Source organism: Lepisosteus oculatus, chromosome 4 (assembly GCF_040954835.1).
Source record: "Lepisosteus oculatus isolate fLepOcu1 chromosome 4, fLepOcu1.hap2, whole genome shotgun sequence".
In the NCBI taxonomy this organism is placed as follows: Eukaryota; Metazoa; Chordata; class Actinopteri; order Semionotiformes; family Lepisosteidae; genus Lepisosteus; species Lepisosteus oculatus.
In genome coordinates, this window is record NC_090699.1 from 43,858,091 (window position 1) to 43,885,926 (window position 27,836).

The 27,836-nt window shown below is 41.1% G+C and overlaps 2 protein-coding genes and 2 long non-coding RNA genes across 5 annotated transcripts in view; 2 read left to right on the plus strand and 2 right to left on the minus strand.

Annotated features, from left to right (window-relative positions):
• Window positions 1-3,216: 3,216 nt before the first annotated feature.
• Window positions 3,217-14,089, minus strand: LOC107077406 (uncharacterized). Its single transcript, XR_001478441.2, has 2 exons — window positions 13,900-14,089; window positions 3,217-3,522 (listed from the first exon to the last, which is right to left on the minus strand). It is a non-coding gene; the product is annotated as an uncharacterized lncRNA (long non-coding RNA).
• On the plus strand, window positions 6,009-8,602 carry chchd1 (coiled-coil-helix-coiled-coil-helix domain containing 1). The gene is made up of 3 exons (XM_006630884.3): window positions 6,009-6,279; window positions 6,951-7,069; window positions 8,030-8,602. Exons 1-3 carry the CDS (start codon window positions 6,144-6,146, stop codon window positions 8,141-8,143), a joined length of 369 nt encoding a protein of 122 aa, XP_006630947.1. The 5' UTR covers window positions 6,009-6,143; the 3' UTR covers window positions 8,144-8,602.
• Window positions 14,090-14,336: 247 nt separating the features above from the next.
• Window positions 14,337-27,836, plus strand: part of LOC102687755 (neurotrypsin) — a 30,240-nt gene continuing 16,740 nt past the window's right edge. The window contains exons 1-5 of the mRNA XM_015347872.2: window positions 14,337-15,259; window positions 19,591-19,633; window positions 23,855-24,097; window positions 25,647-25,785; window positions 27,635-27,813. Of these exons, the coding sequence (XP_015203358.1) occupies window positions 15,188-15,259; window positions 19,591-19,633; window positions 23,855-24,097; window positions 25,647-25,785; window positions 27,635-27,813 (676 nt within the window). The 5' untranslated portion in view covers window positions 14,337-15,187. The remainder of the gene's footprint in view (window positions 15,260-19,590; window positions 19,634-23,854; window positions 24,098-25,646; window positions 25,786-27,634; window positions 27,814-27,836) is intronic.
• LOC138238431 (uncharacterized) lies at window positions 17,134-27,810 on the minus strand. Of its 2 annotated transcripts, XR_011189460.1 has the most exons (4): window positions 27,729-27,810; window positions 22,096-22,280; window positions 18,981-21,328; window positions 17,134-17,769 (listed from the first exon to the last, which is right to left on the minus strand). It is a non-coding gene; the product is annotated as an uncharacterized lncRNA (long non-coding RNA). The 2 variants fall into 2 exon arrangements; XR_011189461.1 differs by lacking the exon at window positions 17,134-17,769 and having other exon boundaries at window positions 18,730-21,328.

Sequence of the window (27,836 nt, forward strand, 5' to 3'; positions counted from 1 at the left end):
ACATGCTGCTGCTTTAAAGTTACAGAATGAAATATCCAGGATCAGGTCTGGATATTCTTGCTCTGAGAATAAAAGTGTTTCTGAAAATGAATGGATGAATGTGTAACCCTTAACTTCACAATGAAGTATCTTTTTAGATCCTCCAACCATAAACCATTTTTTATAAATTTTTGGACTTGTAGTAAATTTGAAAAGTAATTCTGACCAAACTGTTTGAAACTTGCTGTTGGGTTTTATGAACTAAAGTATGCTCAGATATGTTCTCTAAATACAGTATGTGTTTTTAAGAAATTTCCTAAAAATGTATTTTTGTTTGTTTTACAGTAAAATAGTAGAAGTAAACTCAGTAAAGTTCTTTGTAAATAAAACCTTCATATTGTCTAGTGGTGCAATTATAAGGCACAAAACAAGCATAAGATTAAAAAAACGTCTCCTAAAATTGTACTGATGGTCACAATAAACTACATCTTTAAATATAGTTAATAACAATACCTTACATTTATATCCATCTACCTGGATGATGCGACGGCAGCCATAGTGTGCCAGTACACTCACCACACACCAGCTATCAGAGGGGAGGAGAACAGAGTAATGAAGCCAATTCAAGATGGGGATTATTAGGAGATCATGATTGGTAAGGGTCAATAGAAATTTGGCCAGGACACCAGGGCTTTTCAAGAAACACTTTGGGATTTTTAATGACTGCAGAGAATCAGGATCTTGATTTTACATCTTATCCAAAGGACGGAACCTTTTTACAGTATAGTGTCCCCATCATTATACTGGGGCATTAGGACCCACACAGACTGCAGGGTGAGCACCCCATGCTGGCCCCACTAACACCTCTTCCAGCAGCAACGCTAGCTTTTCCCAGAAGGTCTCCCATCTAGGTACTAAACAGGCTCTCACCTGCTTAGCTTCAGTGGGTTGCCAGTTGTGAGTTGCAGGGTGATATGGCTGCTGGCAGTGAAGAGATTACTCTGCTAACTAATCCATCATCATCAGATGTATCCATACTTCCCCATACCTCTACCTTTTCTGTATGTCCATCCATCCATTTTCTAACTGCTTTATCCAATGTAGGGTTGTGGAGGAGTAGGATCCTGTCCCAGCAAGCACCAGGCACAAGGCATATATGTAAATATGTCTCTGCCTGCAAAAGACGATGCAGCAATAAGGATCAAAGTGGCCACAAACACCCTGGAGCTAGGTCTTTGATTTGTAACCAAGTACTGAGTGTTTTGTGCATGACACTCAGATCTTTCCCAGCTACCCAACTGAACAGGGCTTAACGTAGAGGGGAGAACTGAACGCAAAACTAAAATAAGTAAATGAAGTAAAATGACAGAAAAATGATGACAGATGACAGAGTAAGATGATTGGGAAGGGACCTGATTTAATGCAGCTATAATGTATCAGACACTTCCACAATGAGCAATATTCCTTCTGCAGAAGTCCAATTTTCTATAGTCATTTATAGTAGCTCTGAAACTTAGAAATTGGTACAGGGTACAGGGAAATTATAAATCCCATTTGATCTCCCAAAATCTCAAAGCAAAGTTACAAATATCTTCCAAACAGATAACTAAAATCACATACCCTGAGATTAAAAAAAGAGATACCGAGTTATTCCATGGCTGGGGTGGGGAAACACTAGTCTAAAGTCAGAAGAAGGTCACTGTGCTTTCTGGTTTTCAATATATCACTCTGAGTTATGGCAGGGAGAAACCTGCATTGGCCTGCAATCACTTCAGATTAAAGATTTGAAAAGCACTTGATCTAAATGTAGAATACATTGCAGCCTGAGAGAATAATTAAATTAATGCAGCTAATCAAACAATTAAACCATTTAAGTAAATTGGAGCTCAGGCAGAAGAGAAGCTGTAGGACTTGTGTCTTTCTAGGAGGTCACACTGACATGTGAGCTGAACTGTCTTTATTTCCCTCTGGCTACATTCACACCTGACCTTATGGTCTGAGAAATTTGGGATAGTGGTGTTGTTTCCTTGTGCCTCTCTATATGCAGGGTTTCCACTTTTATTCAATATAAATATACCATCTGCCTTAATCATTTCTTAATTCCTTTTTTCTTTCCAGTTAGTAATAATCAAGTATTATTAGGTGTTAGTGGGGCCAGGAGGGGGTGCTTACCCTGTGGCTCACGTGGGTCCTAATGCCCCAGTGTAGTGACGGGGACACTATACTGTAAACAGGCGCCGTCCTTCGGATGAGACGTAAAACTGAGGTCCTGACTCTCTGTGGTCATAAAAAATCCCAGGGCATTTCTTGAAAAGAGTAGGGGTGTACCCCGGCGTCCTGGCCGAATTTCCCATCTGCCTCCTAACAATCCCCCTCTATGAATTGGCTTCATTACTCTGCTCTCCTCCCCACTGATAGCTGATGTGTGGTGAGCGTTCTGGCGCACTATGGCTGCCGTCGCATCATCCAGGTGGATGCTGCACATTGGTGGTGGTGGAGGTGGAGTCCCCATTACCTGTAAAGCGCTTTGAGTGGACCATCTCATTATTGTCTTAAAACAATAAACCATCCAGGTGGGTGCTACACATTGGTGGTGGTGGAGGGGAGTCCCCATTACCTGTATTTTGAGTGGAGTGTCCAAAAAAGCGCTATATAAGTGTAAGCAATTATTAATTATTATTAAGTAGCACCTTTTAAAAATGGTGACGATCTCAGCAAAGAAGTAATAATAGGATATATGGAATCTAGAAATATGCACCTTATATGTACAGTATGCACATACACTGTAACGGTGGTACAGTGGTTTACATTACTGCTTTGCAGTGCTAGAACCCTGGGTTCAATTCCTGGGGTTCTATCTGAGTGGAGTTTGCATTTTCTCTTGAAGTTTGTGTGGGTTTCCTCTGGGTGCTCTGGTTTCCTCCCCCAATCCAAAGACATAGTGGTAGGTTAATTGTCTTCTGTAAAATTGGTCCTGATTGTGAGTGTGTCTGTTTGTGCCTTGTGATGGACTTGCCTCCTGGCCAGGGTGTACCCCACCTTGCACCCAATACAATTCCTCGTATAGACTGTGGGCCACCCAAGTGAGATAAGTAGTTATTGAAAGATGTGTGATGATGATGTGATGTATATGCATACAGTATGAGTAATTATTCAGCTGTTGATTATAACATTTGCATTATAGAATGAGCATAAGCAAGTTTTTCGATCAAATTTATCACCTGAAGCTGTGCAACATATCTTTCACAGGTTCTATTTTGTGATGTTTTGACTCCTCTCACACACATTTGAAGTCCTTTCAGGCAGGCTGGCCAACTATGTCTCCAGATCTGAATCCATGAGTTTTTTATCCGAAGGAATGTTTGGGCTTCAGCCTCCCAGTCCAGGCGGACGTCCATGTCATCATTAGCCTGGGCGACCACCGGCCAGCTTCATCTTTCAGAGAGTAGAATTCATCCATGTAATGACGGCGGGCTTCGGTACGGAATGGAGCAGGCATGGGACTCAGGGAATGGGGTTGAACATCACATTTATTAACTCGAACTGGGGAAAGGTACACACACAGGGACAGGGGTTACGGCGCTGCACCCACACTAACACACATACACGAAGGGAAGGGGCGTCTCCCAGCCTCCGCCTCACTTCATACAGTCCCGTAGTCCTGCCCCCAGGCGCTGTTCTCAGCCCGCCTTGCGTGCGCATGGCTAAAGCGCCCCACGTGGCGCTACACCCACATGCATGCCGACTGCAATTAACTATAGAAGAGGTATAACTGAACAAGTTAAAAATAAGCTTTTCTGTTTAACGATAATTTCCACAACATCTCACATTGTGTAACATTTTAAAAATTACAATCTTTTGTAAAAAGTCAATGCATATACACTGTATCTATAAATACATGCACTCTAGGTACAGTATACAGTATGTAGCATATACTGTATGGATCTTGGATTTGGACCACTGCCTCAGATACATCTCTGAGTACCTGACCCAAACCCTAAAGCCACTGCACTTAAAACAATGGTACATGGGGAGTCTAACTGCTCTCAAGAGTCCTGGGGAGGGAAGTAACTGTCTTGTTACTGTATATGCCCTGACACCTGTTACATTACATATACATACTTGAAAGGCACAGAGAAGGAAATAGGGGTGGAGACAGGAAGAAAAAGAAATGAAAGTCAAAGAGACAGTATCCCTAGGTAACTAGATTTTTTTGTCCTTTATTACAGGAAATGTAGTTCTAAATTCACAATTCCAATGTTGTATACATTAGGGATATTTTTTTTCCAAAATCCTGTCAAATTAAAACCCGAACCCCAGACAACTGGTATTTTCTAAATTTCATGGATATCAGTACTCCCATGCTCATGGTTTAGCCTTCTGTATGATCTTGCACACTCAGTCCTGCATGAGACACAGTCGAAATCCTAGGTTTGGATTCAGTTGTGTTGTCTCCATCTTCTCCTTGTTGTTGCACTGCATTTGTATTCTCTATGTCAAGGCTGCTCAATTTAATGGGGCTTGGCTTTGTATACGGCTCTAGCTATGACCATGAAAGCCTGTTTTCACACTTCATTAATCCTGGCTGATGATCGTGCTACCCTGTCACAACAGGCATCACAGGGGTCAGTTCATCTGCAGAAAGATCTGTGATTCTCCCCTGAGTACAGGTGGTGCCTGAGGCTGATTATAGCGCTGGGTCTCAGACGTAGCAATGCAGGCAGATAGACACACCGTGTAGAGAGTTCACATTCGGCGAAGGTTACATCTCTGACTGTCAAAATACCTGAAAGGGCATTTGAATGTTACAAAGTCCTTTTAACTCATAAAGAAATGTTTAATTATCCCCTGATATTCTCAGTCACTTTAAGATGTGTGGGTGCTGATGTAGCTAAGCTTTGGGGTTCAGTACATATATTACTCTTCAAAGTTGTAGCTACACAATGTACTAAGAACAGAGAAATAGCCTATGTGATTCTTCTCCATTGTAATCCCCAGAGTCACCCTTCCTAAAATACCCTTTTCATCTTTATAGAAATATCCCAAATCTTTATAGAAACATTGGTCATCTATAGGTTTATATGTAATCTACACATACTGTAGGTGACATTTATCCATTCTTCCATTTCATGTTTCCTGTTTCATCCAATACAGGGTCGCGGGGGAGCCGGAGCCTACCCCAACAAGCAGATTACACCCTGGACATCGGTCCATCACAGGTCAGACGCACAGATACAAACACACTCACACCAGGGCCGATTTTCCCAGAAGCTAATTAATGTACCAGTATGTTTTTGGATGGGCAAGGAAACCCAAGCAAACACAGGGACAACATACAATCTCCATGCAGACAGCTGGGTGCACAATTGAACCCCAGGCCCCCAATGCTGCAAGACAGCAATGCAAAACACCGCTCCACTGTGTCATCTGGGTGGCATTTATGAGGGATTAAATCTCTTTGTATTCCAGGACTGAACTGTTCCCTCCCGAAGGAGAGTATTATGAACAGCTCTGCATGTACATTGAGTTACATGTATACTGTATATACAAAACTGTTCTGGGTAGATTTGTAAACTTTAAGAATCTGAATGTGAATATTAATTTTAGAGTTTGATGTAATGTTTTGTAATATGGAGCAAGAACATATATTTATAATTGATCTGTGACTAATAACAGATACATATACACCACATTCACTAAACAAGACCCATTGTTGCTCTCCTTTGTAGTAATTATAAAATAGAAATACAATACTACTTAACTCCATAAAAAAGCATGAAAAAAATCAAGGCATAAAGCACAATTGGTATATGTAAAACTATTATGTTGATGTCTTTAGATTTGTACATCTCTGGCAACGTATTGTTACGAGCCTTGCTTGTTCTATTTTCTGTTTTGGATACTGTTTTTCCTCTATTTGTATTAACTGTTGTTCAATAAAACCTATCGAAAAAAAACTGGTTTCTTTTTTCGGTTTTACGACATTGCTGTAAAAACTTCTCACCATGGAAACCTCCCTGGTACCACCCTGCTATACGGCCCAAAATGGCGCTAACCGTGTGTTAGGAAAGTAGTGAAACTAGAGGTCGCATCCGACATTGATTTTAAACGTGTTCCGTGGTTTTTGTACATTGAATTAAAATTTGTATTAGTCTGTGACCGTTATGGCAGCCAAAGGGACCGGACTGCAGGTCAAAGTCCGCCGTCTCTTGAGTAAAGAGATGGGGAAGCCTGTGTTAAAGCCGAACAAGCCCTTAGCCTTGAGAAACGAAGTGGCCAACAAGAAGATGAGACTGGGAGGTGAGACTGAAATCCATAGTACTGGTTTTCTTAGCGCTGGTGAATTGAGCAGGCAGTTACTGTGGAATTCGTTTAAATTCATACTGCGTTTTATTTTCTGCTGGGAGGGGGTGGAATGTTTTAACCAGAATTCTTGTTAAACAAAAAGGTATTATATTGTACTGCTTAAAAATAGGCTCTAAATTAGCCATAGTAATAAGGGCGTCGTCTTAGTACTTCTAAAACTGATTCGAATTGGTACTCTTAATAAATTATACTGGTAATACAAAAATGAATTTTGGCAGTTTTATTCCACATTATGACAGCAATTTCATGTGTAGGAGAACTGCTATATAACTGTAAATATTAATGTCTAAAGTGGGCCTGCAGTAAAATATTTAAACTGAACAGAAGTCACATGCACCCTTTTATCTGAAAATTAACAGAATTTCAGCAGAGCCTTGACATTGAAATAATATACCTGTCTCGAGACGGTAAACACAGAATGAAGTAAATATTCCACTCTTTTTGTCCCATAGAGGTTCAAAATGCTGATACCTGTATCCCAGATCTGGAAGTACTGTTGGAACGTTAAGACAGTTCCACAATGCAGGGGATGAACTTTACTACACTGGGCCTGTGTAAATCCAGGGTGGATAGGACCTCACTGTGACAATGGGATTGTGTTGCAGAGGCTTCCTGTATCACTGAGATGTCACTGCTGATGGCTTGCTGGAAGGAAAGCAACTTCAGTGATGCTGCCTGTTCCAAAGAAGTGCAGACCTTCTACCAGTGCACAGCGCAAGCGCAGGTAATAAGTCCTTGCATTTACATGGCTTTACATATAGATTGGGATTGTAGTGCAGCACCTAGTGCAGTCTATGTGGCTTTCATTACACACCAGCAACCCAACTCTACTGCAGACACAGCCATGGGGAAGATGAAGTGAGAAATTGCTGCACCGTTTGAATTGTACTTTAGAGATGCCAGATTGTGTGAGACCAGAGTGTTTTTTTTTCTTTTCAATATATTTTATTACTTTTTCATCAGTCTAACCAAAACAAAATATAAAAAAAAACAAAGCCAACCATACCCACCCCCCCCATCTTTCGCCCTTGAAAGACAAACAAAAAAGACTATAGTGCTAATCAATAATATAATTTTGTAGGAAGCTTTTATATAATTTAATTATATAATTTAATATTAAGTTCTTGAGACAAAACAGAAAACATTTTGCCGAACTGTAAAGAACAGTTGACATTTGACACATTTAGCAAAAACATGGAGATTTACTGCACAGCCCTATTTCTAAAAGCTTCCTGAAAATGGAAACATCACCAATAATAGTCTATGTGGGAAAGATTCACGTACACTGCCATGCTTCCTCATAGTTTTTCAGTGTTACTTTTTCATGTTTCCTTAGTTCTGATTTTAATTTCTCTTTATTTCCTCTTCAGTTCCACAGCAGTGCAAGCCTACAAGTGAAGGTTTGCATTCTGTATGAATGTTCAGGTTACAGTATGCAATAGTTAATAACTTAGCTAAATTGGCTTTTCTTTAAATCACTTAGGTAAAATTGGAAAAGTATAAAGAAAAAAGCTTCATTCTTGTTTCTTGTGGAATTGTTTGTTTAAAAGGCATTAACATAATCCTTTTATGAGTCTTGTAGGTGTGGCGAAGATTAGTCATCCTATGAAACATGCTTTCCGTCAGTAGCAACAGTTGCTTTCCTGCAGTCACCTGTTTTTTCTCTCTGTAATTCTCCTTGAAGGCTGAGAGGAAAGCCGCACAAGGACAACACAGTATGGGCCAAGGAGGGCGGCTTCCCCCCAAACTGGCCAACACTCTCCTGAAACGATACCCCAATCTTCACATCGAGATCTAGAGTTCAGGGACCAGTGGCAGGTAGTGCCTCTGAAGACATATTGAACCACAGGGTATGGGCTCACAAGCAGGTGCTTGTCCAGCAGGTGAAGAGATGCCAGAGGGGCCAGCCACTCACACCAAACCTCTGTCCTAGACTCTACAAGACCCCTAACATTTCTGTCACCCAGGGGATGATACCACACATCTGAACTGCATTGTGGAGGGCTTCATCCAACTGCACAAAGAAACAGGGCAGAAGTTCTGAATCTGCATGGATTTTCAATCCCGGTGGAATATGTTGATTCCAATTTTGAACTTAAACCATCTCTTTTTTTTGTCTTTTTGAGCAACAGTTCAAAGTGAACTGGTAACACAAACAAAGTCTGCATTGCTTTTGCCATGTTTTGAATTATGCTGTGCACTCCTTGTTTGGTATTGTGTATCAAGCGTGTCAATTACAAATTGCAACAACCTTGAATGATATGTTGATATGTCATTAATTGTTTCATATATCTCTGAATGGATGCTTTTTAGACCTTCCATTATAATTTACAGTCTTGAAAGTCAATCTTTGCTTCAGAAAAACATAATTATTCATTGAGAACAGTCTAGGAAATGTTGAAGACTACTTCATTGCATTGACTAATTGGTCTCTGACAGGCTTTTTAATGTAACATTTAATTTACTGATTATCAAGCACTCAACAAAGAATATATTGTTGTTGTATTTCTGTATATCTTGAAATAAACATACTGATTAGGGTACTTCAACATTAACACTGACAACCAAGCCAAATTAGCAAGTCTCATTTCCTGAACAGTTTTCATGTAGTTACTTAACATTTTACAATTTGGCCTGTTTTGAAATATCTATACAAATAAGTTGACTGGATTGCAAGAATGACTTCATTAGGCCCACAGACCGAGTTGGGGGTAAACTTCCTCTGGGTTCTTCTGATCACTTGTATTAAAAATAAGATTCAGTTGGCTGTGTACACAAAATTGTTAAGTGTATGGGTAAGGAACGAATTTCAACCATGCAGAGAGTTAATCAGAACAACATTAACACTGCCAAATATTTCATTGTTGCTGCGGAGTAAATGAGATGGATTTACAGAGCCACAGATGATTGATGATGGTTTCTCTAATTGAGTGTTCTGTTACAGCAGGGACTAGGTCATCACATTACAGCACAGCTATTTGTGAATGGTTTTCAAGACGCAGCACTGCTGTTCCCGGATAGAATGTAATAATAATGTGGAATTAAGGCTCAGTGATGTGGGCTTGCCAAGGTTTGCTTGGCTTTTCTTATTAAAAGCTGAACTATTTTAAATATAAATGTCAAAGGATAGTTAATTTTGTTTTTAATTTAGAAAGTTTTCCATAAGTCTTTACCTACATTTTGTCAAGTTACCTTAACTGTGATCTAGTTGGTCTTTATCATATACATAGTTCAGCACAAATTAAGCGAATATCTACTGGGGCACTTTCAACCTTATGTAAACTGTAATCAGTTGTCTTTTTGTGAAAAGGGGATTACAGTGCTTTCCTAACTGAAATCACAATTCTGATAGTTCTAGGCGACTGAACCCTACAACAGGGATAAAACTTAAATCACCATATGAGTGCAGTAACTGCAGTTTGCATAATTAGGGCTACAAGCAATGACATAACTGTATAGTATTAATACATATGAAGAGAGATAATTTTTTCCTACAGGCCTGCTGATAAGATAGTTTTACTAAGAAGTTTTCACGGCTAACAGGAACGCTTTTGTTTTATATGAATTTAGTGATGTCACTGCACAAAGAAAAATTCAGTGTTCAGTAATGAAGATCAACAGGCATCTCACCAGTTGTGAAGAGTCAGACATTTCTGTGGTCCTGTGAGACTTTTATTACTGTGATGAAGATAAAGGAATAATATGAAAGTCTTGATGATTTTCTTAGGTCTGTTTATACAGATGGATAATTCCTCAGCTGAATTGCCTCCTTACATTAGAAGGGGTATGTTGAAACACCCCGCAACCCTGTTTTACAGGTGAAAATGGACTGTTCATTTGTTTGGCATAACCTCTGCATCGCTGTGCTACGCCTCCATCTGTCAGCCGGTCTGAGATTAAATTGTCTGCACTTTGCACCCATCCTTACAAGCCTTCTCTGGTTAAGCACTGGGCACTCTGTGAAAATTTCATTATAAAAGGCTACTTCTAAAATGAAAGATGATCCATCCTGAAAGTAGCTTTGTTCTTCTTTACTTAACTGTCAAAGTGCTTTACTGGATTAATTGCCTGGAAAACATTGGTTATTAAGACCTCTCTTGTAGATTACAGTGACTGCGTAATACATAGTTTGATATCATGAGGTAGCATTATACAAACTTTCCATAATATTCATCCTTAATATTCAATATTGCTTTTTAAAGCTTTATCTCTTGATCGGAATGCCTTCTGGTGCATGGATGATCGCCACAGTTCTTGCCTTTTGTTTTAATTAGGTAGATTTCCCATGGGGGGAAATTAATCAATACTCCTTAGCTAAACTGTGTAGTTAGGATGCAACAAGGGAGTGTGCACTGATAGACTCATAAGGCTGCTGCTGTTCACATACAGTATGTGCTCTTTGCTAATAATGCTGTGCTTGTTCTGAGGGGTATTAAAATGTACTACAGCAATCATACTCTTTGGATGCGTTGGTGAAGGCATACATCTGCTTGGATACTTTCTAAACATTTTGGAAAACTTTGGTTCTAGTATTTACAATGTAAAGAACTAGATTATATATAGAATAGACAGGTTATATATAGAATAAAGGAAACTCGGATCCCCTTGATTTGGTCATACTGCTTGATTATAGCAGTTGATGAAGCTTAATAAGTTTGTCCAGCCAATATCTGGTGAAGAACTGTATTTTACAAAATGGCATGCCGGTCTTGATGAAAGGAGAGTCAGAGGGCTGGTTTCTTGCTCAAGTACAAAAATGACACGGCTTTCAGCTGTGATTGTGAGCGTGCATGTTATGTCTGCCCTTTTCTGTTTTATGGCAAGCCCTTGATTGCTGCCTGATGTTTCCTGTTGGGGAATCCGGGAGCTGAGAGAGGAGTTCTTGACTGAGGAAGAGCCTCATCGCCTGCCTCTCTCCTACCTTTGTTTATTTATCTTTTCGGATTACTAATGGTAGCTGAAAATGACCAGATCAAACAGGAAGCAGTGGGCCGTCGCAATCTACTCGGCAGAACTCTTTTAATGGTGTACGTCTCTGAAACGGATAACTACTCTTGAACACAAGTTACTTCCGCACTTGTGGTATACGTTATCAGCTTCCTGTGTTGTGTTGCACATCAGACTATTGTGCACAGGGACAAGCTGTCAGATACAATTCCAATGTGTCTGCTGAATGCTAGTAGTGCTACTTCTAGTCCCTGTTGAACCTTCTAATTTTAATGTTTAATCTAACATTGTCATTTTTATGTAAGACTTTCTGTAGTAATACTGGTAATACTGTTTGGGGGTAACTTGTAAGCCATACATTAGTACTTTATTACTGAATAACCTGAGTGTTATTGAATTAAACTAAAACCTGTGTAAACCGTGCTTTACCACTGACGCATAAAATATTTTTTTTTATAAGTGACAAAAGATGATAAATACCAAGCTCTGCTCAGGGCTAATCAATCATTTGTGATATTCTATATGAGTGACAACTAGCATATGACTGAGTGACAATCATGGCCTGCAGGTTACCCCTTAGGTAATATGGTCCTCTTATTTAATATTTCGTTTTAAGAATTGGCTATTAGTTCATCAACATTAACAAGCTTATATAAAAACTCTTCATGAAACAGCCAGTCCCCCCTCCCAGCAGAGAACCTCAGCATAGTGCCAGTGTCAAATGTCCCGTCTCCACCTCCAATACTCCAGAATGAGAGTGAACGCGACCTTTCACCTTTGGACTTGTTTGACGATCGGAATGTGTTGCTCTTCAGATTTGCTAGCCAAAAAAAGTGAACACAAGTGCAGCTGAGGTTAGACTTAAATTACAAAACTTGGGGATTACTGATAAGAGCATAGGCTATGTGATACATAACCTAGGCTTGTCTTTGAAGGTCTGGTAAGAAAATGGAAAGCAACACTTTTGTTTTACTACCTTTGCTTTGATGGTTTTGTTGTTGACTTTATGTAGAAATAATTTAGAAATTGTACAAAATTGCAACCCCTGTTACATTTTGTACGATTAGCTCTGTTATCCAACAGGGAATAAGTCGAGAATTATTTGAAGCCCTTTCATAAATGCTGATTTTTATCATTGTATTTGTTCTTCAGAAGTCAGGAAAACATATATCGAGTTAGTGATTTGACTGGAGCCTGTGGTGACATACAGTCTGAGAGCCCATGTACATGCTGTGAATATCTATGCGAGTCTGTGTCTGTAAACAACTGTCACAGATGAACTTCGAGTATTGTGTTATTGGATCCTGCAGTGATATTTTTCTCGAAAGTATCTTCGACTGTTCACAGGGTAGGATTTCTTTTGCCTTCCCCCTTAATTTGAAAGAAAGCCTGCATTACTAACAGAAGTAGTTTGGTTTTAAAAAGCATTTACCAGGTCTACGGTCAAAGACGGCTACCACAGCACATGTTCGGTGCGGTACATCAAGACGAAGCGTGTTTCCATTTTATAATGAAGTTGACTACAGTACATAATATGAATGTCGGTTTTAAAATACAATTGATCGAGATTTATCAGTACTTTATTTCTTTTTGCAGGGTTTAAATGTAAAGTTCAGTTATCTGACCGTAATCCTGAATGATTGTAGGTTTTGCGTTCTGTGTATTTTGCAGTATCATTACAGTGTATGCAGACGATGCAGACCTCGGAGGTTCAGTTTTGGATGTGGTTACTTCCCTCTCTCTCTGCTTCACAGTATGCGCCAGTCTAATTGGTCTGTTCCGCAGTAACGGTGATAAGCAATTCCTCCACGGCATTCCGACACTCCCAAAACATAAAACTTGGAACCCTGACAGGGTTTACATAAACTTCATCTGCTTGTGTCCCAGCGCTGCCGGGGTACCGAACGTTTGCTGGATATACAGTAGCTAAAATGCTATTTTAGGGAGAAGTGTTTAAAAGTCTAGTCTGGTGCTGTGTCACAGTTGTATGACCTTGGACTCTTAACTTAAGATCTAGCAATTTAGAGTCGCAACGCGGAGTTTTGACAGGTTACAATTAATATTACTCTTAAATGCGATACGTATGAGCGAAGCAAGCCCCCTGTTGAATATAACCCACTATTGCTATTAAGCCTAGTGAGCTGTTAAATGAAAACTACATTTTGGCACTACGTTGTGGTACTTGTACCCTCTGATGGCATAATGATGATTCAGCGTCATTAGTAGATGAACGCCTTATATACCCCCTCTCATGAAATGTTAAGCTTTTTCTTCATTCCGATCGTTGCCCCCGGCTTCGGAATGTGCTTAGTTGTTAATTGCCTATTCCGGAGAAATAGGTAATGAGGCGATTCTTCCACGCAGCCACTCCCCAAACGCAAGGCTCGAAATCTCGACGGTGGCCAGATAAACATTTAACAGCAAGATTAGGTACCAGCGCAGCCAGAGCATGACACCACCCTGGCTATCCGCTTCTGAATTGCTGTGTGAGCTGTGTGTACCCGACTCGTTCCCAACGCACCGGTTATGGTTGCCTCAGGGGCGGCGTTTACGGCGTTTGCTCTGCGCTGGCTGGAAAACAGCTGCTTCCATGGCGCACAGCGATACCTGTGAGAGCTGTCAGCACACGTCCACGTGGCCTCTCTGCCGGTTCCTGCCTGCAGATCAACAGCAGGCACTCACGCACATTCCCCGGGCAAGGGCAGGTTCATTAACACCTTGCAGTTGCATTTTTTCCTCCTGTGTTGCGTCTACGGCGCACGCCTCTGGGTAACAACGACTGCAGCTTGCAAGTCACCTGGGCTGTCTGTCTTCAGTCACACACAGACGGAGGCGTGATGTAACGCAAGCGAAATCGCATGTTTGCAGATTTATGGTGTAACACACAAGCAGTAACACATACCCTCGTAAAACGTTTAGCCCTGAGGTTCAATGTAAAATATTTTTAAAGGAGCAACGGCTATACATAGCAGAATCACGTGTCTGAGGTGAACTACAACCTGACTCGTATGTACACTAAAAGACTCATTACATCGGTTTGTCTCGGTAAAAGAAAAACCCCAACGGACGCTACCCCCTCTTTCACAGCAAGGTTTAATATCAATGGCCATACTCGCACAGTTTCAACGTGTCGGTAGTCCCCATTCACTCACTGGGACACGCTGTCTGACACTTTATACACAGAAGGAGCGGGGCGGGCCGGGTTTATTTTCATTATAATGAAACTAGGTTACAACAATGCTTTCGTCCCGTAGGGAGCGGACACTGGTGTGAGAGTGAGAAACGGGGAAAAAAAAGATCCACCCATTCTCTGTCACAGCCTATCCTAACCGTTCGGACCAATCCAGTCTTGAAAGGCGAAGTGAGGGATTCAATTTAATGTCTTCGAGCAACGTTTTCATTTCTTACTGCAGCTGCGAGGGTCGGTGATATGTGATCCACTCCGCGGAGCCGCCAGTGCCGCAGCAACGCCTATATAGGCTAGGGCAGCACAATACGTTCCGTGTTGGGGTTCGTGTGTTTATTCTCGTTACATCAAGCCAGATTGACAGGAGCGGCGGCGGCCTGCTGTTTCAAGCGGTGTCTTATGTCAGTGACACTTCTGCACGGGAAGCCACACGAAGGACGGACAGATCCACGGCGGCTGCAAGAGAGAGAGCTTAACGTCAAAGAGTTGTATCGTCTGAAGACCTCAGCGCAGCCGCGCTGATAGACATTGTCAACACCGGCGCTGAACTTGAAGGGACGAGAATGTGCTAGTGTAGTGCGCGGACTGTAGATCCATGCTGTACAGAAGACCCTTCACACACTGGCAGCTGTCATAGGGAGTATGAGGTGCGATGGGTGAACCCCCCTTCCCTGCGCCGCTGCTGGAAGACCGGACACTTCGTGCAGGATGGATGTAGAGGCGAAGGAAATATCTGCTCTAATAATTGCATGCTGCGTCTGGCTGGTGGGTTGCGCCGAGGTATGTGATGGTTTATATATGTATGTCTGTAAAATATTTGATTTTGGTTGGTGTCTATTTTAACCTAATTTTGTTTTCACTTAGAAATTAACCTGGGGGTTGTTTGCAAGTTTCTGTGCTATCCATTTCGATATTAGATCAGGAATCTGCTTTAATGACTCGTTTAATTATAATGGTAGGGATCATCGTTTTCCTCCTTCATTTATCAGCTGTTTTTTTTTAAAGATTATTAGGCTATTGCTACTTAGAATTAAAGGTCCTAACCTGTTTTGCTCGAATAGTTGCTTTGCATATGCCAATTTCTGAAATATTTCTTAAAGGAATGCGGTGCCTTCTTATTTTTAACGGTAACGTTTTGATTCAGCTGGATAGCGACCAGATTTTCTGCGACTGGCACTTGAATGCACACAAATGGCCACACTCCTTCACCCAAATAAACCGAATGGATACAGCACACAAGAGGCTGGTTTTGTAAAGACACACCTTCAGTGTCTCAAGGTCCAAGGCTTTCAAAGGAGTTTATGATGCAAACCGTTCGAATCAGTTCACGGTTTAGTTCTGGATTAAGACAAAATCATTAGCGCACAGAGAAATATCATTTACTGTCATATTTTGGATCCAGGTTCGGATTGTGCAAACGCCATTTACCAATTTCATTATGATTTGCACGTTCATTTTATTATTAGGTCGTATTCAGTGCATATATGGAAAATTGAATATATGATTTAAACGCAGGGTTACGTTATAAACAAAATAAAAATGATTACGTTTTAGGTTTTAATGAGCAAAAGCAACAAAAAAAAATTCAATGATGAATTACTGCTGCTTTCTGCCACAACCATAACGAGTTGAGACATTTGAATGATGACATTTAAGTTGAGATTAGGGACCCAGACTCCTAACTGGAAGGTTGCAGGTTCAAATCCTGGGTGTGGCACTGCTGCTGTAGCCATGAACAAGGAACTTCGCTCATTGGCTTCAGGAAAATCCCCACATGTGCAGCAGAGTAAAAATGTAAGATGCTTTGGTGTCAGACAAAACAAGTATTAATAATAATCACATACATGATGTAATAAAGTCACAGATGACTAAAGCTGCAATGCAGCTCGAAACAATTGGAAAATCAATGTGCAGAGAACTTGAGGAGAGAACTGTATGGCTCATTCTTCACTGTAACTCCACTGGTTCAGTCTCTGAATTCCTGGACAAGTGACTGTGTCCTATTTTGAGATAAAGTTGTCTCAATGTGATGGCAGGCCAATGTGTCCTTGTCGCACTAGGAAAGAAAACTGCACAGCTGAGGAGTGTGTATGGAATTTTTGTTGAACACTCTTACTTTTTGTTATTGTAAGGTTTTGGGAAGCACACGTACAGAGAGTCTGAGAACAATATTTTAGAGGGTAGCATTTGTCTTTATGTACTAATTGCTTAATTACTAATCTGGATTACTAATTATTTTTACATTGTTAAACAGCTGTTTTCTCTTTATTAATTGGTTTAAGATGATGCCCTTATCCAGGGCAATTTACAAAATATACAGTCATACATAAAATAAAATGCAGACAAAGATATCCTCATTATATACTAGGAATGCTCTGCAGCTGTGTGTGGGTGGATGTGGGATGTGTCTGAAAATCATTTTATGGTATGTATTTGCACAGCTACTTAAATTATGGAAACGATTCCACTGTAAAATATTTGCAGTTATTATAGAAAAATGCGTTTGTGTAAGTAGTGCATCCCAGGTTGATACATCAGAGAAACAGTTCCACAGTTTTTTTTCCTTTAAAAGGAGGAGACTTTGAGTTCCAATCACACTTTGGCATCAATGCGTGCAGTGCTGTATAAAAGAGAAGACCTTTGTCTCTTTTGGTATTTAAAGATATTAGTTAATCTATACCTAGAATCTGTGAATAACGCCACCTTTGGTCTCGAGCCGTTCTGTACCTGGTGTTTTTAAAGATTCAAACAAGTGTGTGTATGATGATAACAATATAAATGTTAAAATACCCAGAACAGTGACAGGCCTTTACATTTACTGTACTGTCTGTGTAATTTACTGTCTGATTGCCATTGCCTAGGCTTAGAGCTACATGGACTATGGATCAAGTAATCAAGTGACAGAAGACAGTGCTTAGTGACTTCCATGATCATGTGTGTTCTCTCTAAATTACATACTGGATCTGCTGAAGAAGGATGACATGGTGGCACAATGATTAGCATTGCTGCCTTGCAGCACTCGGGCCCTGGGTTCAATTCCTGGGGTGCTATCTGTGTGGAGTTTGTATGTTCTCCCCATGATCACATGGGTTTCCTCCCAGTCCAGAATCATACTGGTAGGTTAATTGAGGTCTGAGAAAGTTGGCCCTGGTATGAGTATGTGTGTGTTTATGTCTCTGCCCTGCGATGGACTGTTGTATCCTGCCTTGTGCCCATTGCTTCCAGGGATGGGCTCCAGCTCCACCACAGTTCTGTCTTGCATAAAGCAGTTAGAAAATGGATGGCTGGATCTGTGAAAAAAAAACATGTAAGATATGTATACAGTAGATACAGATGGAAAAACACAATATAGGAATCTCTCTTGAAAGCACATCACAACTGCAGAGTCTTCTAAATCCTGCCTTTACTCCTTTGTTAGTTTTTATGAATGAAACAAACCTATTGTATTGAAATACCTTAAGAGGTCAGGATCAGAGGAGTCTTTATCTCTAGTGTGTTCCTTGTCTTTGGCATTTTGAAAGACCTGTCATTTATTGTTAAGGGAAGCTAGATGGTCAACTGTGTCTAACTTTCAAAGAGAATTATTAAATGATCAAAAGTGAATAACTTTGTTATTTAGACTGCAACTGTAACTGTTCAAAATTAATTGCAAATATGTTTTTTTTTAATTGCAAGCTTGAAATACAAAAATACAAACATGTTTTGTATTTTTAAAATAGTAAAGCCAAATCATTCATCAGAAACATTATATTGGTAGCAATTTAGTGGAACTGTGTGTACTCTGTGCAAAAGGAATATAACAGAAATTAATAAACCATTTCTCAGTTCTAGTGTTTTGTTAATATACAGTAGAAACACCTTGCAACTGGGGATACAAACTGCAGTATATTCCCTAGAGAGATGTGTTTGACCAGGATATTACAAGGAATTTTACTTCTTTATGAAAACTAATATTTCACAAACAGTTTTCTTTTCCTTGAACGTTAATGAACTGTTTATTATATAATGCAAGTAAAATCAACAGATACTACTAGTGATGGACCTCACTAAGGCACATTACACATTAAAATCAAAACAAATCTCAGCCCTGCCTGCCATCACTGGCTAGTGGATCACTTACCTTCTTCTCAGTGTTTAATTCAGATTGAAATGTCTTTAGTCAATTTCATCGCGTATTATTTTAAACTCATTTCAGGTAACTGCAGTGTTAGACCACAGATCCAGTCAGTGTGTGTCAGACACACCTGAGCTGAACAGAGAAGTAGTATTTAATGACATACTTTCCAGAAAAGCAGTATATTGTGCCAAATTCTTGAGCCCTGTGGCAAATGCTTATTTGCTCAGATCACCCTGAACTTTTGAGATAACTGGAACACTGAACTCTTTTCCATAATCAGGGTCCTGTACAATATAGAAGACATGCATTATTACAGGATTTTAAATGACAATATAGTCACTCAGGGCACATAATGCTAACATTATACAATTGTAGAAAAAGTACTAGAGTATTGAGTCTTCCATCATGTCCTTCTATGTGCCAGTACTCCATGCAGATCTCTGTAGACCAGCAAATCCTCCTAAACGATAGTTATATCCACGATGCCCCTCTTGGATCCATGGTAGTGATGCAGCATCCAACTCAGATGGTGCCCAGCCCGGGTGCCATCCGGACATGTGGGAAAGAGAATGGGATAGTTTGGACAGAACAGATGTATCAATCCCGGAAGACCAACACTGAGACACACAATGGCATGTTCAGCAGCACTGATGTAACATGTGAGTAGGCTAGGCTGAAGTAATAGGTTTTCAGGCTGGATTTAAATCCTGAGATTGACTCGGCATCCCATATGTAGGCTGGCAGACTATTCCATAAGCTAGGGGCCTTGTAGCCTGTAAATGGTGAATTAGGAAATAAACTGGGTTATTTTAGATTTGTATTAAATTAAATTCTTACTGGAATAAAATATGAATACGTGTATGCCCAAAAGCAATGTTCAGTAATTGTTTTCAGAAGGGATTAAAATGTGCTGCCTCTTATAGCCTGCCAACCAGCATGTAGGAGTTTCTCCATTATGAAAGAAATCTATCTGGGTTTCTGTGTCTCTCTGCAGGTGGTTTCGGAAGACAGCTACTTGAACACAGTGCAGAGTGCAGGTGAGCCACCGCAGTCCACCAGATCATGCCTCCTAAGGCTTCAGTTCCTTTTCATTTACACGCGAAACTCTCAGCAGACTTTGGATTGTTGCTTGAATGTGAATGGGCAGTTGTCTTTCTGTCCGTCTTCTGTGATAAACCCAAGGATGTTCCTTGAAGTTCTTGTCACCCTCTCAGATCTTATCCTATTCCCAGCTGTTGGGAATCTGTGCACAGCACTGATGCTACTTTCACATTTGCCCTGATGCAAGATGTTCATGTGGCCGCACCCCCCTGCTTAGCTTTCGCAGGGGAAGAGTCCCCTTGTAACTGTCCTCTTTTGGGGAGGAGGGGGCACAGTATACATTCTGTTTTCACAACAAGGCAGATTTACGGACTTGGAAGCCAATGCAGCTGTATCCTTTGTGTCCCACCTGCCACATGACCTGTCAACAAAAGGACTGGACTGTGTCTGGTAGTTCTGCAGTTTTGTCCATGTCTTCTCAGCTCTCACTTTACTTTTAAACATTTTCCCATGATACAGTGGTTTAACAGCATTTTTAGTTTCACAATCAGGGTCCTGTACAACATATGAGACATCTGCATTGTTTAAACCTGAACTGACCAGGATTGTAAATTGCAATATAGTCACTATAGTCACACATATAGTCATACTAAGATCTAGTCTAGTTTAACCATATCAATTGACAGTGCAAATATGGTCTGATCCTGTGGAATATACAGTCTATGCAATCTGTTTTCACAGATGTGTTTCCCACTACCTTTGTAAAACACTTATCATCATGCAGCAAGCTGCTGTCCAACTTTTACCAGTGAAGCAGAAAAGCAGTCTGTTAAATAAGCAGGTGTCCGTATGGAAAAAATATGAGCCATGCAACCTTATGCAGGTTTTTACAGTTTGTAACACCTGGAATGGATCAGAACTGGTCTGCAAGACTGCAGCTTTTTTATTTCCCTTCGTGGCCTCTTGCGTGATGGTGAGGTGGCAGTCCTGTCCGGACTCATGTACTGTAGGTGTTGAGCTTGGGGCGGGACAGAGCCAGCCTTCCATCCACACTCCCATTACTCCGAGTCATGCTCAGGCAGGGAGTGCACAGGCTCCCCGGCTCCTCTCGGAATTCCTTGTCAGGCTCTTGCACATGGAAATGAGGGAAAGGAGGTAGGTTTGCAAGGCAAGTCTAATTCTGTTGCTCAGAGCCTGGGAGATCCCCTCATGTTCTGGATGGTGGAGTGAGCCAGAACATGCCAGCAGAGCTGGATTGCAACGTGATTGTCATCACAGCATGGCTGCAGCCACATCACCTGTATGGCTTTGGAAAGGTTAAAGCAAGGTATTGTTCAGGGTATTGATCAGCTTTTGGAGTCTTTACCTAGTCTTTACCTCTTATAAAGGCCATGCAGCAGGTAATTGTGTATTTATGCTTATTTAACTCCACATCTATCAATGCAAATATACCTCTATACAGGCTGACTGTATAGAAGAATTTGCAGTTTATTAAACCTGGGATGAAACCAACCCTTTTGTATGAAGAATCAAATTTTTCTTATTGGTATGATTAGCGTATTAATGGCCCTGGTGTGAGTATCTGCATGTCTGCGTCTGTGTGTTCCATGCGAGGGACTGGTGTCATATTCAGTGTGTACCCTACCTTGTGCTCAGTGCCTGCTGGGATAGGATCCTGCTCCTCCATGACCCTATATTGGATAAAGCAGTTAGAAAATGGATGGATGGACACACAGAAAAGGTAGAGGTATGGGGAAGTATGGAAACATCTGATGATGATGGATTAGTTAACAAAGTAATCTCTTCACCGCTAGCAGCCACATCAGTCTACAGCTCACAACTGGCAGCCCACTGAAGCTCATCAGGTGAGTTTGGTCAGTACCTGGATGGGAGACTTCCTGGAAAAAACTAAGGTTGCTGCTGGAAGAGGTGTTAGTGGGGCCAGCAGGGGGCGCTCACCCTGCAGTCTGTGTGGGTCCTAATGCCCCAGTATAGTGATGGGAACACTATACTGTTGCAATGCTGCAATGGAAAGACAAAGAAAGGCATCATGGCCATCCACTGCAACCAAGGAAGTCCATTGGACCCAGGCTTCTGAGGTCAAGAGAGTGGGACTGTCTTAGTGCAATGGCTTTCCCACTTCAAAAAGCTCTCCCGCACAGGTTTCTTTATGCAGCTTATCTTCCAAACAGATGAGCTGCACAAAGTACATCAATCTCGGAGAACCTTCAATCTCTTTACCAGAAAAGATTCAAAGAATTTCACCTTTTAGGAGGAATTCTGACTCAGAGGTGTTTAGTCATGATCATATAGATGGCAGCTTCATATTATTGGCTCCTCAACCACGCACAGACACCACATGCCTGAACTGAACATTCATAAAGTCATTTACTGTGTACATAATAACTCATGCTGGCAAAAACTCATCAATCCTTTTTCCCAGTGATCTCTCTCTCACCATCCTGTATTGAAAGCCTCCTGTCTCACCATCTCTCTTGCTTTTTGAACAAAAGGGAGTGGATGAGAGTGGCACTTGCGTCAGAGGTTCCTCTGGGTTCTTTTGAAGGAGAGAGCAGGGCTGTGTGCGGCTCTTCACATTCACCACGCAATATGGCTTTTTCTGAAGCATATGTTGCGGAAATTCTGCCACAGAAAGGAGAGAGGAAAAGGAGGAAGGAAGGCAAAGAGATGATATCAGTGTAGATCTTTCAATGCTTTTAAGTCTATAAAAAGTAAGGACGTTTTAAATCTCAAGAATAAAAGACAAGATCTAGTTTCCTTTAAGGTCCCAGGGACTAGAATGTGGAGACATGGCTTTAAACTGTGTACTTGTTTAAGGAACTAAATCACCATTGGGGATGTAGACTAGGAAGTTGAGACAGGGCTCTGAGTCCTCGTGCTGCCCAGAGATGGCTGTGCCAGCACACAGGCAGACAGCTGCAAGCACACAGCCCTGTGCCCGGGGAGCAGAGGGCACCTTTATAACATCCTTCCTCTATTAGTGCAACTAGCCTTTTCTTTAAAAAAAAAAAGCTCTCCACAGAGATTTTGTACTGTAAGCACTTTTTGTTGTCAATGCAAGCAATACTGCCCGTCCTCCATTTCAGTAAAGCCCTCACAATTTCTAGAAATGTACTGCTCAAGGAAAAGCGGTTTTAATATACTGATAGCTGTATCAAAATTGGGTCGCCCCCTTTGTGGTTTTGATTGCGATTTTCAAAAGACAATTCCGAGCAAGAGGAGGAGTAAAGGCTCATAATTTATCTCACAAAACAATTCTGAGCGGCTTGGCAGAAGACATTTTCTAACAATGAGCTGCATCGCCTCGTATCAGGTTTCAAAGATTAGGAAACTGCAGTGGATTTCAGGAAAGGCAGGGAATACTGTGATTTTTCAAACCTGGTTTGAAATGATATCATAGGGTTTGGATGACTCCCAGACTGTTTCTTCTGATTCTCATTGATGTTTACTTCTGGCGAACAAAGCAAATGGATGCATGTGGCATCTCACCTTGCTCCGACATGACAGGAGAAGGAGCAGAAGAATGGGTTGAGCTAAAAGATGGATACAAAGTGCCTGATCCTCCCACACTCCTTTCACAATACAGTGCCATCCTTTGGCTGATGCACAAGGTCATACTAGTTTTTACTCATGCTTGTATCTGTCCCCTGCTGTGCTGGGTGTTGTGTCACAGTTGCATTATCTGTGTCCAGGCTGCTTGTTTTAATCGTCTCAATCTGAACTTGAAAATATTTCTGAGTAGAGGCACAGGCTGCATGCCTGAAGTGAGGAGACTTATAAAAAAGGTTACAAGAACTCTGTATTTAAAGTACTTATATTTAAAAATATTTATCCATGATACTACACCAAGAAAATGAGAATCTGTTGTAACGATGACAGAGAACTCAGGAAAAAATGAGCTGACCTTTTCCTGCACATTGAGATTGAAATTAAGAAAGATTCCAATGTCTCTACAACATGGCCTGTCTTTACACTAAAAAAGTGTTAATATAAATGCTCTGTTTATGTAGATGTTATAAGCTGCAAAAGTAAAAACATAGCTTGAAATGGCAACTGGAAGCAACAGCTTATAGACTGTGATACTGGAGTAACAGCATTACCAGCTACTGTGAAGTGTGAAATGAACTGAAGGGCAGCTGTGTCTGTGTGTGTTAGAAACCCAGCGGTGAGACCTGTGTGTGCACATCCTCTTCCAGCCCCTCTGTCGTGCTCAGAAGGCTTCACTGAGCTGGGCTACTACAATGGCTCTGTGTCCCAGACGGATTCCGGCTTTCCCTGCCTCAAGTGGACCGAGTTCCCCGACTACCTACAGCAATACCCGGGGCGCGGCCTAGGAGAACACAACTACTGCCGCAACCCTGACCGCGAGTCCAATCCCTGGTGCTTCTACCGCCAGAGCTCGGGGGCCATCGGCTGGGCCTATTGCGACTGCCACCAGGGTGAGAGGCCGCCTGCCGGTCTGCCCTTTGCCACAGTTCCCCAGAGCTGTCTCCGCCCCTGCCCACAGCTTATCTGTGCATGTGTTTCCACCTGTCTGTCTTTGTGCCTGACCACTACCTGGTGTGTGCTTGTCTCTCAGGGTGCGTATAGGTTAGCTGCACTGCTGGCATGACCTTTACCATATCTGCCATACTTGTTTGTCCATCTTCATGGCGTCTGTGTTGTGCACCTTTCTGTCTGAGTCTCTCTAGCTGTCCAGTGCTGTAGGCAGTAGTCTGGTGTTTTCAGTTCTCTGTCTTTCTATGCCTGTCAGCTGCACCTGTGTGTTCCTGTGGGTCTCCACGGAGACCCATGTGCATGGTTCCTTGCGACTCTGCCTCCTGTCAGCTGAGCTTCCTACCAGCTGGTTCTCCTCACTGCATTCACACAACTCTTTCTGTGCGTTTTGAAACAAAGGTCAATTACTGTATGTTATTTAGAAAAACCATCACAATTGCCCAGCATTTTGTTTGCATAATTAGTACCAGAAGTGCCAGTACTTCTTAAGATTTTGGTGACTGTTGTACCTGGGTTATTAAAGTCCTTAACTTTAATTTCTTAAAAGTAATGCCTCCATATCACCTTCAATACAGCTTTCCTCTTTACTGCAGCGGCAGGAATAAGAATAAGAATTAAACTTTAAAAGTAGCTTCTCGGATTGCTTTACAGTTAGAAAAAAACACACAACGAGAGGAGAAAGCACAATTACACAATTAAAATAAGGGTTTGGAAATCAGGAGGAAAGCAAAGGGGCAGACAGAGAACCAATTAAATTAAAGCCCTTCTAAAGAAGAAGGTTTTGAGTCCTGATTAGAAAGAGCTCAGGGAAGGTGACTCTCTGATATCCTTAAGGATAGAATTCCTCTGGGTCATTCATAGCAAGAGAAGGCCCTGTCACCCATGGGAAGAAGACAGGCTTGGGGGACAGACAGGAGACCAGAATTAGAAGAATGAAGGTTCTGAGGTGGGGAGTAGGACGATAGTAAATCAGACAAGTATTGAGGTGCCAAGCCATGTAGAGCCTTAATGGGAGAGCAAGAGGATTTTGAAGTCGACAAGAAACCCGAAAGGAAGCCAGTGCAGGATAGGAGTAATGTAATCACTAGCACAAGACCTGGTCAGGATTCAGGCTGCCAAATTCTGGACATACTGAAATTTGTTTAGTGTGGATTTAGATACCCCCGTGTTCAGGGGAACACAGCAATCTATTCGAGAGAAGATGAAAGTGTTGAACAGCTTTTCAGCTACAGTTAGTGACAACAAAGGATGTAGTCTGTTGATATTTCTGAGGTGGAATAGGAACATCTGTTTGTCCATTGTCAGCACTGTCAGCTAGCATCAGCATGGAGTCGTGTCTGATAACTCCCACCTATTAACCTGTCCTAACCTAGAGTCTGATCTCACCAGATCCAGGTCCAAGGGGCTGATGGGTAATCTGTGTACAGGCGTTGATGTCAAGTCAAGCAGCCATGATAGTCTCTTGACAGGTGTCCCCCTTTCTGCCCTCAGGAGCAGTGCGGTTGGTGGGGGGTTCATCTGCAGGTAGTGGCCGCGTGGAGGTGTACCTGAATGGCCAATGGGGGGCAGTGTGTGACACGCACTGGACTGATCGGGATGCCAGTGTGATCTGCAGACAGCTGGGAGTGAGGTATGACTTGCGACTGGAGAATTGCCCTTGTGTGGTTTCTACAATCTGACAAATATATCACTTAAGTGTCCTGCTACATTAAAGTGAGCACCAGTACTTTCAAATTAGTGGCTTTGTATAATTGCCTTGAAGTCCATGCTTGTGGTATTAAAATGTCAAGGCATATTTATAAATTAGGAACTTGCCAAAGCAGAAAATTATCTTTATTCAATGGGGTGTAGAAGCCAACAAAAATAATGTCAAAAGAATAGCCTGCCCTTGCCAGCAACAGCTTTCCAGCAGCAGCAGATTGAATAAATCAAATTTAATTTAATTTTCTTAACTAGCATCATAGTTTAACAAGCATTTTGCTTTCTGCCTTAATCAGTCCATCGTGTACAATAAAGGCCTGGTGTCTTCTAATTTTTGTTGCACTTCAGTTACATAGTTGGTCTAATTATTCAATTAATTGTATAATTGTATTTTTAAACTAGGTTCTGAGGTGCTGTATTGGTAACTGTACTGTAATAGAACTGAAGAGAATTCCTGTATAAAGCTAAGAATGTAGTTATTAGGTTAATTGTTTAATTGACTGCTCAGGTTAGAAAAAAAAACAAAAGACGATAGTCCCCCACAGGAATTGAATTTGAGATGCCAGTGTACAATCAGTCCCTGTAGGTATAGGTCAGCTATATAGATAACTGTTCATTTGTAATCACACACATAATAAAGAACAATACGGACCCATAATACTTACCAGTCACATTGACCTAATTATCCAGTTATGACATTCATCAATAACAAGCTAACACCTTCCTGTTTAACAAGATAATCAGGAAGTAGTGAAGCCGACAAGCTGTCGTTAAATAAACGACAAGGAATGAATAAAACCTCAGATGACTAAAATATTTCAGACTAATCAGAAAATAATCAGTGACTGCCAAATGAAGGAATTTGGCAGCTGTGTATTCATGATCATGTTTGATACAAGTTGCTCATCATAATTTTTCAATACATGATCCATCACTCCAATATCCCAACAAGCACACATTGCCAATTGAATTTGTTAAAATGTCTAGCAGCTGGCATGGCAATAAAATCACCAATGTCAATATCAATACCAATATTCTTTCTTCCATCCATCCATATCAGAAAGCCACTAATTCTCAGTAAGGGTCAAGCTTATCCCAGGGCAGGACTATACCCTGGATAGGATATCAGCGTGAAGCAAAAATAGCTTCATAATGCTTATACTTTCCTCTCTCTTTCATCCAAAATGTGGGGGATTTAAAAAAACAATCTTGAACTCTAAATCACTTTCTAATACTTGCCTCCATATATTATTATTAGTACTTTTACTACTATTAGTACTATTAATGACTATAAGTTATACTATTACTTCTATTGACTTGATATAGGCAACGTAAGGAAAACCAACACAGGAATGTTTCTTTAGTTCCCAGTTCAAGGCTAAAAAAATGTATTGTGAGTAAGTGAAAAGAAACTGGAATGTTCATTAATAATATTGACATAGTGGCTATAATGTGTATAGATGTTATACAGTATCATGGTTATAACGCTATTATAAAAAATGTACCCTTGATAAATGCTGGTCACTTCTGCAAGAAAGGTTGTATGAAAGATTATATGTGTATTTATGACAGAAGAACAGTGATTGAAGCTCTAATCATACCGTTCCATATTAAACATCTTTTTACTTCACCTCTGGTCACCATATTGAATCATGTTTTTCAAATCTCTCTCTCTGTGTTTAATGCCAGTGCCTGTAATGCATGTCAGAATGTCCTCTCCCTGTTTTTATCACTTTCTCTTGCTTTTGTCTTGGCCCTTTCTTCCTCGCTGTCCGCAGTGACATTGGCACAGCGCTCCAACACTCTTATTTTGGGCCTGGTTCTGGACTTTTCCACTACGAGCGGTTAGGCTGCCGTGGTAACGAGAACTACCTTCTGGAGTGTCGGAGCAGGAAGTTCATCACCGGCGACTGCAACCATGGCAATGAAGCCGGGGTGGTGTGTGCCCCACCTGAAGGTAAGAAACGAGAAGCAGACTTT